This window comes from Tupaia chinensis, unplaced genomic scaffold, assembly GCF_000334495.1.
Source record: "Tupaia chinensis unplaced genomic scaffold, TupChi_1.0 Scaffold000077_1, whole genome shotgun sequence".
Taxonomy (NCBI): Eukaryota; Metazoa; Chordata; class Mammalia; order Scandentia; family Tupaiidae; genus Tupaia; species Tupaia belangeri.
Window position 1 is genome coordinate 3,985,974 of NW_006159538.1, and position 11,812 is coordinate 3,997,785.

Below are 11,812 nucleotides of genomic sequence, written 5' to 3' on the forward strand. Positions count from 1 at the left end.
AAAAAAGTGTCCAAGGTTTTTTTTTTTTTTTTTTTTTTTTTTAGGATTTTGCCAAAGGGTACATGCACTCACTGGAGAGAGGCAGAGAAAGACAGAAAGAAAGTGAAAAATCACCCCCCTGGGGGATGGCCACATTGCTGTCCTTCTCCAAGGATTCATGGCATGCGTGCATACACACCTGGCATGGTTTTCAAATCGCTAGTTCTAGGACCTGAACTGCAGTTGGACCTGTGTGAGTCTAGGACCTTAACTACCACGCCAGATGCTGGTCCCACCAAGCAGCATTTTTAGAATTAAAGAATCATTTTGAAGTTTCTTATTGTTTCTAGCTGTTCTATAAGTCCTGGGCCCTTTTTACCCAAAACAAATGAGGTTCTACATGGAAAAAGATCATTTTGCTAGCATTCATTCTTGGGTTTGGTAGAAAGTCAAACATGTTGCCACATTATTCCACTGTTCTGTTTTATTTTATTTTTTCTGCGCTGAGAGATACAACAATTAAGGAAGAAGTCAGAAGTTGGAAATGTTTAATTTTAAAATAAAGATAGTATTTCATTCCTTGGTAAATAAGCTCTTTTACTAGTTTAAGAAACCCAGATACCAACACAACGATATGGCCGGAGACCGTATGGTGTTGGGCTGCTCATTGCTGGTTATGATGTAAGTTCATAGAGTATTGTTATAGTCAATGATTCTTTAAAACTAACTAACAATTTTTGTAATTTTTTGTTCAACAGAAATCAAGAATTATGTGGTGTTTTCTTTCTTTTTTTTTTAGGATATGGGCCCTCACATTTTCCAAACTTGTCCATCTGCCAACTATTTTGACTGCAGAGCCATGTCCATTGGAGCTCGTTCTCAGTCAGCTCGTACTTACTTGGAAAGACATATGTCTGAGTTTATGGACTGTAAGTAATAGATAACCTTGTTTTTCTTTTTCTTCCTCTTGTCTATATATAATGGATAAACACTATCTTAAATAAAAACTATCAGGGCCAATAGGTGGTATGTTGGTTAAGGTGCTGGACTCCCACACAGCCAACCACGGTTCAAGTCTCAAACTTGATGGCTTGCTTTCTCTTTCTTTCTCTGTGTGTGTGTCTTTGTCTCTCTCTCTCTCTCTCTCTCTCTCTCTCTGTCTCTGGTGAACACATGTGCCCTATAGCAAATTAAAAGACAATAGTAATGGAACCTGCAGGTGGCATGGTGTGTGTGGGTGCTGGACTCCCACATGGCTGACCGCAGTTCAATCCTGGGCACAGCAGCTTGTTTTCTTGCTTTCTCTCTCTCTGTTTCTCTCTCCTTCTCTGGTCAAATTAAAGTAAATCAATAAAGTTAAATTAAAAATAAAATGATTCTTTTAAAAAAAGATAATAGTAATAATAAATAAAATTAAATAGATCATTCAAATAAATAACTATCAGAAAGAACTTTTGTTTAAATTAAGCCCATGGAGCCAGCCAGTAGTATGGTGGTTAAGGCAGCTGGCTCCTACATGTTTAACTACATGGTTCAAGTTCCAGGCCTCACAATTTGAAAAAAACAAAAAACTGGCCCATTTGTTTGCATGCCCTAAATCCCAAGAGGATAATGTAGGGGAAGGGATTATGATGTTGCCATCCCCCCAAGGGTGCTTTCTCGCTTTCCTTTTCTCTTTGTCTCTGTCCCATGTACATAGACTCTAGAGCAAATTTTAAAAATTGTGCTCATGAAGGGTTTATTTTTCTCTGTCACACGTGCTAGTTTTTACTCTTTCTAATGTCCATAGCAGTTTGAATCACAGAAGTTTTATAAAACCTAAAATTGTCCCCAACCTTGAAAACTTTTGATTCATTTGGTCTGAAATATGCCCCAGCCAGAGTTGAGAACCACTCTACTAACTGCCAATTATACATTCTGTTTACAATATTTAGTTCCCTTTTCTTTTCTTTTTTTTTGGAGAGTTTTTTTGCTATAGGGCATGTGCGCTTGCCAGACAGACAGAGACAGAAAGCAAGAAATCACCCCCCAAGGGGGATCGCCATGCTGCAGTCCCTTCTCCATTCTCCTCTCGGGATCTTGGGCACGCACGCACATGCACCCGGCATGAGTTTTAAGCCACCAGGTCCAGGACTCGAACTGTGGTCTACTACGTGACAGTCCAGTGACATAGCCATTACACTAACTGCTGGTCCCACAATGTTTAGTTTTCATTTTAAGACACATAGACATATCAGCATTACATAGTTCATGAACTACAAGTTAAAAGGCAGGTAGTGGGACTAGCAGATGGTGTAATGGTTATGTCGCTGGACTTCCACATAATCAACCATGGTTCTCGAGTCCCCAACACAGCAACTTAAAACTCACACTGGGTATGTGTGTGTGCATGCCCAAAATCCCAAGAGGAGAAGGGATTGCAGATTCACCCCTGGTAGGTGATTTCTTGCTTTCTGTCTCTCTGGCTCTCCGGCAAGAACACATGCTCTATATCAAAAATCTCTCTTAAAAAAAAGAATGCAGGTAGCATTTTGCAGAGGAAGGAAGGTAAGCTGTAAGGTGTGATGATAGGGCAGGTTTCGAGTGCTTTGCTTCACATTGGAAGGAGGGCTAGTGTCAGGGCTTTAGCATTTCATCATTGTACCTGTTTTCTTTACGACATTATTGTATTTTCTGGAGGAAAAGCAGATACATCTGGGAATAGAGATATTTTTATACTTTCCTTTCCAATCTGGATGCCTTTTATTACTTTGTCTTACTTAATTGCCCTGGCTAGAATCTCCAGTATAGTGAGTAATAATGATAAGAGCAGATGTATGTTTTGTTTCTGATCTTAAGGGAAAACGTTTCAGTTATTCACTATTAAGTATGATGATAGCAAGATCAGCAGGTGGCTTGGTGGTTAAGGTGCTAGATTTACATGTGGATGACTGCAATTTGAGTTCTCGACGTAGCATCCCACTTTCTTACTTTCTACTTTTTTTCTCTCTCTCTATCTTTCCTGCTCTCTAGTGAGTGCATGTGCCCCGTAGAAAATTTTTTAAAAAGAAGAAGAGTAATAATAAATCAAATTAAATAAATTCTACTTTTATTTATTTATTTGTTTTTATTTATTTATTTATTTATTTTGGAGAGGTTTTTGCTATAGGGCACATGAGCACACCAGAAAGTCAGAGACAGAGAGAAAGTGAGAAATCACCCCCTCGGGGGGGGATGGCCACACCGCAATCCCTTCTCCTCCATTTGCCTCTTGGGATCTTGGGCATGCACACATACATGCCTGGCATGAGTTTAAGTCGCCGGGTCTGGGACTCAAACCGCAGTGGACTACATGGGAGTCCGGCAACATAGCCATTATGCCAACTGCTGGTCCCATATATTCTATTTTTAACAAAGTATGATGTTAACTGTGGGTTTTAACCTTATCAGGTTAAGGAGGTTTCCTTCGATTACATTTCAGTTTGTTGAATTTCTTATTATGCAGGGGTCTGTGGCTATATCATGTGGTTTTTATACTCTTTTGAAGTGTTCCTGCAGATTTTTCCTTCATTCTATCCATGTGGTGTTACACTGACTTTGAGATATTTCTTTTGGTTTTTTTTTTTTTTTTGGAGAGGTTTTTGCTGTGGGGCGCATGCGCTCACCACAAAGACAGAGAGAGACAGAGAAACAGAAAGCAAAAAATCACCCCCAGGGGGATGGCCACGCTGCAGTCCCTTCTTCTCCATTCTCCTCTTGGGATCTTGGGCACGCATGCACATGCACCCAGCAGGAGTTTAAGCCACCAGGTCCAGAACTGGAACCGTGGTCAACTACATGGGAGTCAAGCAACATAGCCATTACACCAACTGCTGGTCCAACTTTGAGATCTTAAACCAGGTTTGAATTCCTAGGATGTATCCTACTTGATCATGATGTGTAATCTTTTCTATATTTTGCTGAATCCAGTTATATTATTTTATTAAGGATTTTTGTGTCTATTTATAAAGGCTTTTGGTCTATAGTTTTCTTATGATGCCTTTGACTGGTTTAGGTATCAGATAATGCTAGCCATATAGAATGAGTTGGAGATTCCTTTTATAAAGAGGATGTAAAGCGGCCAGCATTCCATTTAACACATTCTGTAAAACTTTGAGTTGTATCATTTGTGAATCAGGATTTTTATTTAACCTAGCTCAAGAAAAGGTCAAACTTCATGACAAAAGCCATGAGTCTTCTCATTAAATAAGGTAATAGTGATATTACTGATTGCTATTAGAAGATTATATTACTATCTGGCTATGATACCTTTTGTGTGTAACTAAAACTACAATTTCAGACTGTAGACTTGATAAATAAAAAGTTTCACATGAAAATGAAATTAAGAAATAATTGTTGATGAGCAGCCAGCACACCATGCCCACCCACTTCCGTGCCCGCCGTGGAAATGAAAACATCTGCCCCATGTGTCGGAAGCCAGCTGGCGGCATGCACCTGGCGTTCTACCACATGTACCCCCTACGGGTGTCCTCATGAGACAAGCTCGCCAAAATGGCCGTATCCATTCAAGAAACTTTGAGGGAAATTTTGAGTTGCTGGACCTCACAGAATTTGCTAAAAAGCAGCCATGGTCGCATAGGCTATTTGGGCAGGAATCTGGGCCCTCAGCTAAAAAATAGTGTGGCCACCCAGCTGTTAATTGGAGACGTCCCTGGATGGTGCACGGGTTTCTTATTCCAGAAAGTTGGGAAGTTGGCTGCAACTCCTGTAGGAGGTGGATTTTTTCTTCACCTTGCAAACCATACTGGGCATATCAAAGTGGACTGACAACGAGTGGAGAAGGACATGAAGACAGCTGAAGATCCGTAAGAGCAACCAGATACCTACAGAGGTCAAGAGCAAGGCTGAAGAGGTGGTGCCATTTGTGAAGAAGAATGTTTTAGTGACTAGGGGATTTTTCGGAGGCTTTCTGCTTGGCATGACATCCTAAGGAAGATGACTCTACTTCCATTGTTCCTGGTTTTCCCAGCCAGTAGTCTCTATACTCCATTATAGGACATTGAGTCACTCTTCCTCTTCTCCCGTGCCTTCCTCCTTGCCGTGGCAAATCTGAATGGCTTCTGTAGACATCATTTTGTACAAGTTAATGCAGTCCTACCCTGAGTTTGACAGCAGTGGAAGAGACAGTAGATGGTAGCTCTCCTCCTAGTACATTCCCTACATGGCCAGTCTGTAGGTCAGCAAGAATGTTCCTTTCCCTCCTACATGAGACACTTTCCAGAACACATTGCAAGATAGGCTCGCCATGGAAGATGAATGAGAAAGGAACACATAGATAACTTTTGTGTGCTGCTTAGAAAGGAACGTAATACATTTACCTTTAAGTATCAACAATTTTGGTATCTTGGTGTCTTTCTTTTTCAGTTTGGTTTTAGATTACACAAAGCTATTTATTCCTGCTATGATTATCCCAACAAAAAAAGGCAGGTAAATACTGCAGTTAACAACGTAGAACACACTTGTGTGAAAGACATTGTATTTGTGGGGGAGTCGTTAGGGAAACCAACATTAGAAATACCATGTTGGATTGTCAGACTTTATGAGTCACTTAGGGGTGCAAAGATGTTGTCCAGTAATGTTTTCTATCATAAAGGTCTTTTTCGAAGGGTGTGTTTATAGTAATACAAGTGATGTAGGCAGGCAAGCAAAGAAGCTCTTGGATTTTTATTTCATAAAAACGGTTTTAAGCTTTGAAATGTGAAGTATTCTCCACTTCTTGTCAAAACCTTAGGGGTAGCCATACTGCCTCTGTACCAATTCTGTGAAAGGACTTCAAAAAGTTCCTGGAAAAAGGGGTTAAACTACAAGTTTATTTTGGAACCCAAAAAAGATACGAAATCCATACATAGTTACTTCATAATACATCTTTCCCATGGACTTTTTGAAGACCCCGTTAGAATGAAATACATTTAAGTCAGAATTTTTAAGTAGCATTCTAGGTATTCAGAATTGAGAAAGATAGTGATAGCACTATCTTGAAATAAATTATTTCCATCAAGTATGATCTGCTGTCTCATGATGACCTCAACTCTTAGAATGATTCTTTAAAATAGAAGTTTTTATATACACACGTACTTAGAATCTTAGCTCATTTTACTTTAATGACCTGTTATCATGTCCACAACCCCAGCTAGATTATCAGCTTCCAGAGGGCAAGGCTTTTGTCTTCTTCACAGTTATATGTAGGGCCTTCAATAAGTTCATGAAAGGCCAGCCCCATGGCCTAGGAGATAAGGAAGTTGGATTCCACGTGGCCAGCTGTCATTAAGAGTCTTGGCCCCAGCAGCTTGAAGAACATGCTAGACTCATGTGTATGCATGCCCCAAATCTTGACAGGATGGGGAAATGGAGGAGAAGGGATTACAGCATAACCACACCCTGTTTGAGGTGCTCTCTCCCTCCCTCTCTGTCTGGCACGTACACACACATGCATACTCTGGCAATTGGATAAACTCATGGAAAATGTGTATTGTGAAAGAAACTGCATGGATTTCAAATACTTTTGCATCAAAATAAATAGACTTTAATTTTATTTCCCACAAACTCTTTGAAGTGTCCTCATACTCACAGGGCTTAGCACTTAATGGGTGCTGAGTATTTATCTAATATACAAACATGTATTGTAAGTTAGTTTACATGGAAATTTTAACTTGTATATTATCTCTTGTGAAGTATGTGTTTCTAAGGCCATACATTTTAAATGGTTGCCTTTTACCTATCTTTGGAATGATGTATTGATTTTGAAAATTAAAACTACTAGTGTTGAACTTAAAAAAAAAAAGAAAGAAAAATAATTGTTAACTTTTTATATATAGGTAATTTGAATGAACTGGTTAAACATGGTCTGCGTGCCTTAAGAGAGACTCTTCCTGCAGAGCAGGACCTAACTACAAAGGTAAATATGTTTTCCAAATATTACCATTTAAGTCTTTCTTGTATACAGTTTAAGTCTTCATTGCATAAATGTGAGTAATAGAGGAGGGCATATATATAAATTATTCTAGGGAAATACAAGCGCAAAGGCCCTGAGGTGAGGCCAGGCCTAGTATTCAAAGCAAGGAAGCTAACGTGTTAGGGTATTCGACTTTAATGGAAAGCGTTTTGTGGGCGCAATGTAAGGGAAAGCTGCAGGAGCACTATCCTTTAACAGTACATGTGTGGAAGGGTTGGTCTTAGGATGTTGGACTATTCATCCATAATAACGGGAAGGGAGAGAATCTAGGGGCATAGCACAGAGAAAAGAGTGGATATAGTGCAATCTTGTGAAAGTTCTCTTTCAGCTGCTTATATTTTCTCAATGAAAAAGGAACATAGTGTTTAGCTGCAAAAAGGGAACATATTAAAAGTAGCTATCTAAGAAAGGGAGAGAGTGAGTGATGTAGTAATGGGTACAGTACACTCCAGAACTAAGGCCTACACGAGCTTAATGATCATTCACTAAAGTGAGACAAGTTAGCATTATAAGCCATTTTGTTATAGTGACTGGATAATTTGATAGCAATGTGAAGATTTTATAGCCTGCATAATCTTTAAGAGTTTAGATGACATTGGCCTTTGGAATTACTCATGTTAATAAGTCTGCAAATGACAAGGGCCTACTTGTTTCTTTTTCTCTTTTTTTCTCTGAACATAAGTAGTTTCAAAAGTCTTAATTCAAATGTCATGTGTGAGGAGACTTCAGAAAATTTGTGGAAAATGTAATTAAAGTACAAGTTTTTCTGGGGTACAAAAAAAAAACATTGAAATCCATGCATTGTTTTTTATATACATCTCTTTTTACCCTGAACTTTTTGAAGACCCCCCCTTGTCCATTTTTATTCTGTCTTTTTAACCTAACATCATATATATCTTTCCCATTTAAATTCTCTTTTTTTATTATTTCTTATTTTATCAGAATGTTTCCATTGGAATTGTTGGTAAAGACTTGGAGTTTACAATCTACGATGACGATGATGTGTCTCCCTTCCTGGAGGGCCTTGAAGAAAGACCACAGAGAAAGGCACAGGTATATAGCCTGTCCTGGTGTAAGAGGCACTATTCCTACCATAACTGTGTAAATCTACCGGTTTTGCCTTTAACTACTGAATTAAGCCCATAATTTACATTGCAATAGGAAAATTAAGAACCAAGTAAAGTAAAATATTGAGAGGGCAGTGATCTCTATGAACACAAAAAGGGAAAAGAGTTGTTCGGTTATCTATTACCATGTACTTAAAGTACCCCAAAACTTAAAGGCTTAAAACAGCAAACCTTACCTCTCAAATCTGTGACTGTCCGGGGCTCAAGTAGATGGTTCTCTTTCTGGTCTCACTTAGGGGTCTCTCAAATGTCACAATCAAATATAGGGTAGAGCTGGAGCATCCTAATACTCAGACCTCTAAGGTATCTCAGAGGGGCAGCTGGGAGGCTGAGACCTCTGCTAGGCTGACTGGGCCAAATATCTGGTACAGAAATTTCTTCTCCAGTATGAATGTTTCTCCACTTAAAAAGGATGTCCTTGGTACTCTTTAAGAGGTAGGGAGGTGGAATATAAGGAAAGCTTTTACTCTTGAGTAGGACAAAGTACAATAAAACAGAATTGTTAAATGATGATTGGGTTTCCCAAGCTGAAATTTTGTGTGTTTTACTTATTTTCGGGAAGAATTATTTTATGTAACTTTATTTATTTATTTATTTATTTATGTACTTATTTATTGTAATTTGACCAGAGAAGGACAAAATACGTAAGAGAGAGAGAGGGAGAGAGGGAAAGTGAGAAAGCAAGCTACCAGGTCCAGGACTCAAACTGTGGTTGGCCACGTGGGAGCCCAGCACCCTTAACCACCACACCACCTGCTGGCCTGAAATTTTGTGTATTTTAAAACACCTTTGTTCAGAAACTTTAACGCACAACAAACTGAAGTTGAATATCCAAAATGTCTCGTAACCACTTTTTCCTCATTAATTCTTTTAAAATGTAATGTTTGTGATTAGACATGTATGTCGACCAAGTGCTCATTTTACCCATGTTCTCTTTTCTTTCCCTCTTAAGCCTGCCCAGCCTGCTGATGAACCTGCAGAAAAGGCTGATGAACCAATGGAACATTAAGTGATCAACCTGTCTATATGTGTATTATCAAACATGTAAGAAAGCAGGAACATATGATTACAGTGCTAATGATAGTAATCTATACTTCGAACCAAAAGATACAGAGTGCTAGAATAGTGTGTTGTAGGAATCAGTTGAGATGTGGGTTTTTTCCAAGCAACCTCACCATGGAGCTATAATGGAGAGCATTTTTCTTTGAAAGGATCTATATAATCATTTTCTAGAAAGTATAGCTATCTGTACTAATGTTTTTATACGAAGAAAATAGTGTCTTTACAATTTTAAAGACTACCGTGAAATAAAAATGTTTCACCTCTGGTATACCAAGGTTTTGTTTTTAAGTGTTTATTTCATGAGCAAGAAAGAGAGACAGGGACCCCTGATAGGGTATTAACATACAGCAATTCCTCCCTGCCTCCCCCAAGTCCCTAGCCTTCTAGTCGGTATCACAAGTACACCCATTGTCTTCAGATGTACCCCAATCTGGGGATTTGAACCCCACCCCTTCACATGTGGCTCTAGTATATAACAGCACTACCACCTCTACCACCATGGCTGGATTTGTGTGTGTGTGTGTTTTTTTAAGAATTATTTTATTTAACTTTATTTATCTTTTTTTTTTTTTGGAGAGGTTTTTGTTATAGGGCACGTGCGCTCGCCAGACAGACAGAGAGACAGAGAGCGAGAAATCACCCCCCGGGGGAATGGCCACGCCACAATCCCTTCTTCTCCTTCTCCTCTCGGGATCTTGGGCACGTACGCACACACGCCCGGCATGAGTTTAAGCCACCGGGTCCGGGACGCGAACCATGGTCGACTACGTGGGAGTCCAACAACATAGCCTTTACACTAACTACTGGTCCCTTAACTTTATTTATCTTAACCAGAGAGGGGAGTGAGAGACAGAGAAAGAAAGCAAGAAGGCAAGCCACCAGGACTGGGAATCAAACCATGGTCAATCATGTGGGAGTTCAGCACACTTAACCACCATGCCACCTGCCAGCCCCCTAGATTTTTGTTTCTTAAGTAGCTTCAATGGTAAATAATAGTGTGAGATTATAACTGGTCACTTGCCATGTTTGCCAAATTAAATTGCTTTGTATTTATTTAATTTCACTATAGGGCATATATGCTCAACAGAGAAAGTGAGAAGTTACCTCCTAGTGGAATGACCATGCTGCAGTCCCTTTTCTATTCTCTTGGGATATTTGGGGCTGTATACATACATGCCCAGCGTTTTTTTTGTTTGTTTGTTTTTTTAAGTATATAAACTATTAACAGACAAGGCCTACAGACTTATTTCTTCTTGGACACACCCGTGGTACAGCCACGACGGCCTTTTGTCTTAGTGTGCTGGCACAGCCTTCTATTGGCGCATATCTTCTTCAGTCTCTCCAGGCCTTTACGCGGCTTGTTGTCCAGACTATTGGCCAGGACCTGGCTGTATTTTCCACTATTTACATCTTTCTGCTTGTTCAAGAACCAATCTGGGATCTTGTACTGGTGTGGATTCTGCATAATAGTGATCTCACGTCCCACCTCCTCCTCAGTGAGCACTCGTGACCTCTTGGTGAGTCCCATGCCTGCTGTCCTCGACACACATGAGCATATCTCCGCCCCATACTCTGAGTGGCAGTGACGGCAAAGGCTGTTTTCCGCCGCCCATCGATGTTGGATCCAGCCCCCTCATCCACCATGTAACCAGCTAGCCCAAATTGCTTTATTTGTAGTGAGGAGGAAAAAATAACTTGTCTATCACAGCTCTTTTTTTTATACTGGTTTTATAACTTTATCTGAAAACCAGCAGTTAGTTTTCATCCACATTGATTAATTGTAGGTTTTTTTTAAGTGGTAGCAGGTACATAGGTCACCAGAGTGTAGAGCTTGTTGGTGAGTCTCATCCTCCTTATGTTTTCTGGACAACTGCACACAGATTCGATATGGGACGTTCCTTATTCCTTTGGCCAGACAGCTCTGTTGAGCCTGGTATCAATGCGCACATCTAGAGTCTCCCATCTCCTTCATGGCAAATTTCCAGATTTCTTTGAGTGCCTGAGGGGCACGTTTCTTGAACCCCACACCATGGATGTGTTTGTGAATGTTGATGGTGTATTCCTGGGTCACCACCTCATCAATGGCAGAATGGCTCTTCTTGCCACTCTTCTTTGCGGGAGCCATTCTGCCCAGCCTATGTTGGAAAGTGACCACAGCTTTTTAATAGTTCTTCAGTGAATAGACTGACTGCATGAGAATCTGTGGTAACTTGGGTTTAGAATTCAAAGTTCAGGGATCAACCCTAGAGATTCTAATTAAAACCTAAGAAACTACCACTTCTCAACAAAATAAGCATTATTAACAGGAATCTTTATTCTGTCCAACCACCAGATGGCAGTAGTTATAGCTCTAGTCTCTGTAGTAATGTACAAACATATCAAAAAGGAAATTTTATTTTAAACATTTATTTATGTATTTATTTGTTGTGATTTTTCAAGCCACCCGTTCCAAGACTCAAACTGCAGTCAGCCATGTAGGGAATCCGGTGCCTTAACCACCATGCCACCTAATGGCCCCCTCAAAAGAGAAATTTTAAGGGCTATGTACTCTGACATTTCATAACAATTTTTATCTTAGACCATGCAAAATGAAATTAGGGAAATCTGATTTTAAAAGACAACCACTTATCCAAAATTATACTACTATGAAGCC

The 11,812-nt window shown here is 39.7% G+C and overlaps 1 protein-coding gene and 2 pseudogenes across 1 annotated transcript in view; 2 read left to right on the forward strand and 1 right to left on the reverse strand.

Annotated features, from left to right (window-relative positions):
* Positions 1 to 9,429, forward strand: part of PSMA1 (proteasome 20S subunit alpha 1) — a 15,737-nt gene extending 6,308 nt beyond the window's left edge. The window contains exons 6-10 of the mRNA XM_006142529.3: positions 590 to 660; positions 779 to 908; positions 6,834 to 6,913; positions 7,913 to 8,023; positions 9,050 to 9,429. Coding sequence (XP_006142591.1) covers positions 590 to 660; positions 779 to 908; positions 6,834 to 6,913; positions 7,913 to 8,023; positions 9,050 to 9,106 — 449 coding nt within the window. The 3' untranslated portion in view covers positions 9,107 to 9,429. The remainder of the gene's footprint in view (positions 1 to 589; positions 661 to 778; positions 909 to 6,833; positions 6,914 to 7,912; positions 8,024 to 9,049) is intronic.
* On the forward strand, positions 3,775 to 6,274 carry LOC106734033 (FUN14 domain-containing protein 2 pseudogene; annotated as a pseudogene).
* Positions 9,430 to 10,402: 973 nt separating the features above from the next.
* Positions 10,403 to 11,284, reverse strand: LOC106733960 (40S ribosomal protein S18 pseudogene; annotated as a pseudogene).
* Positions 11,285 to 11,812: the final 528 nt, after the last annotated feature.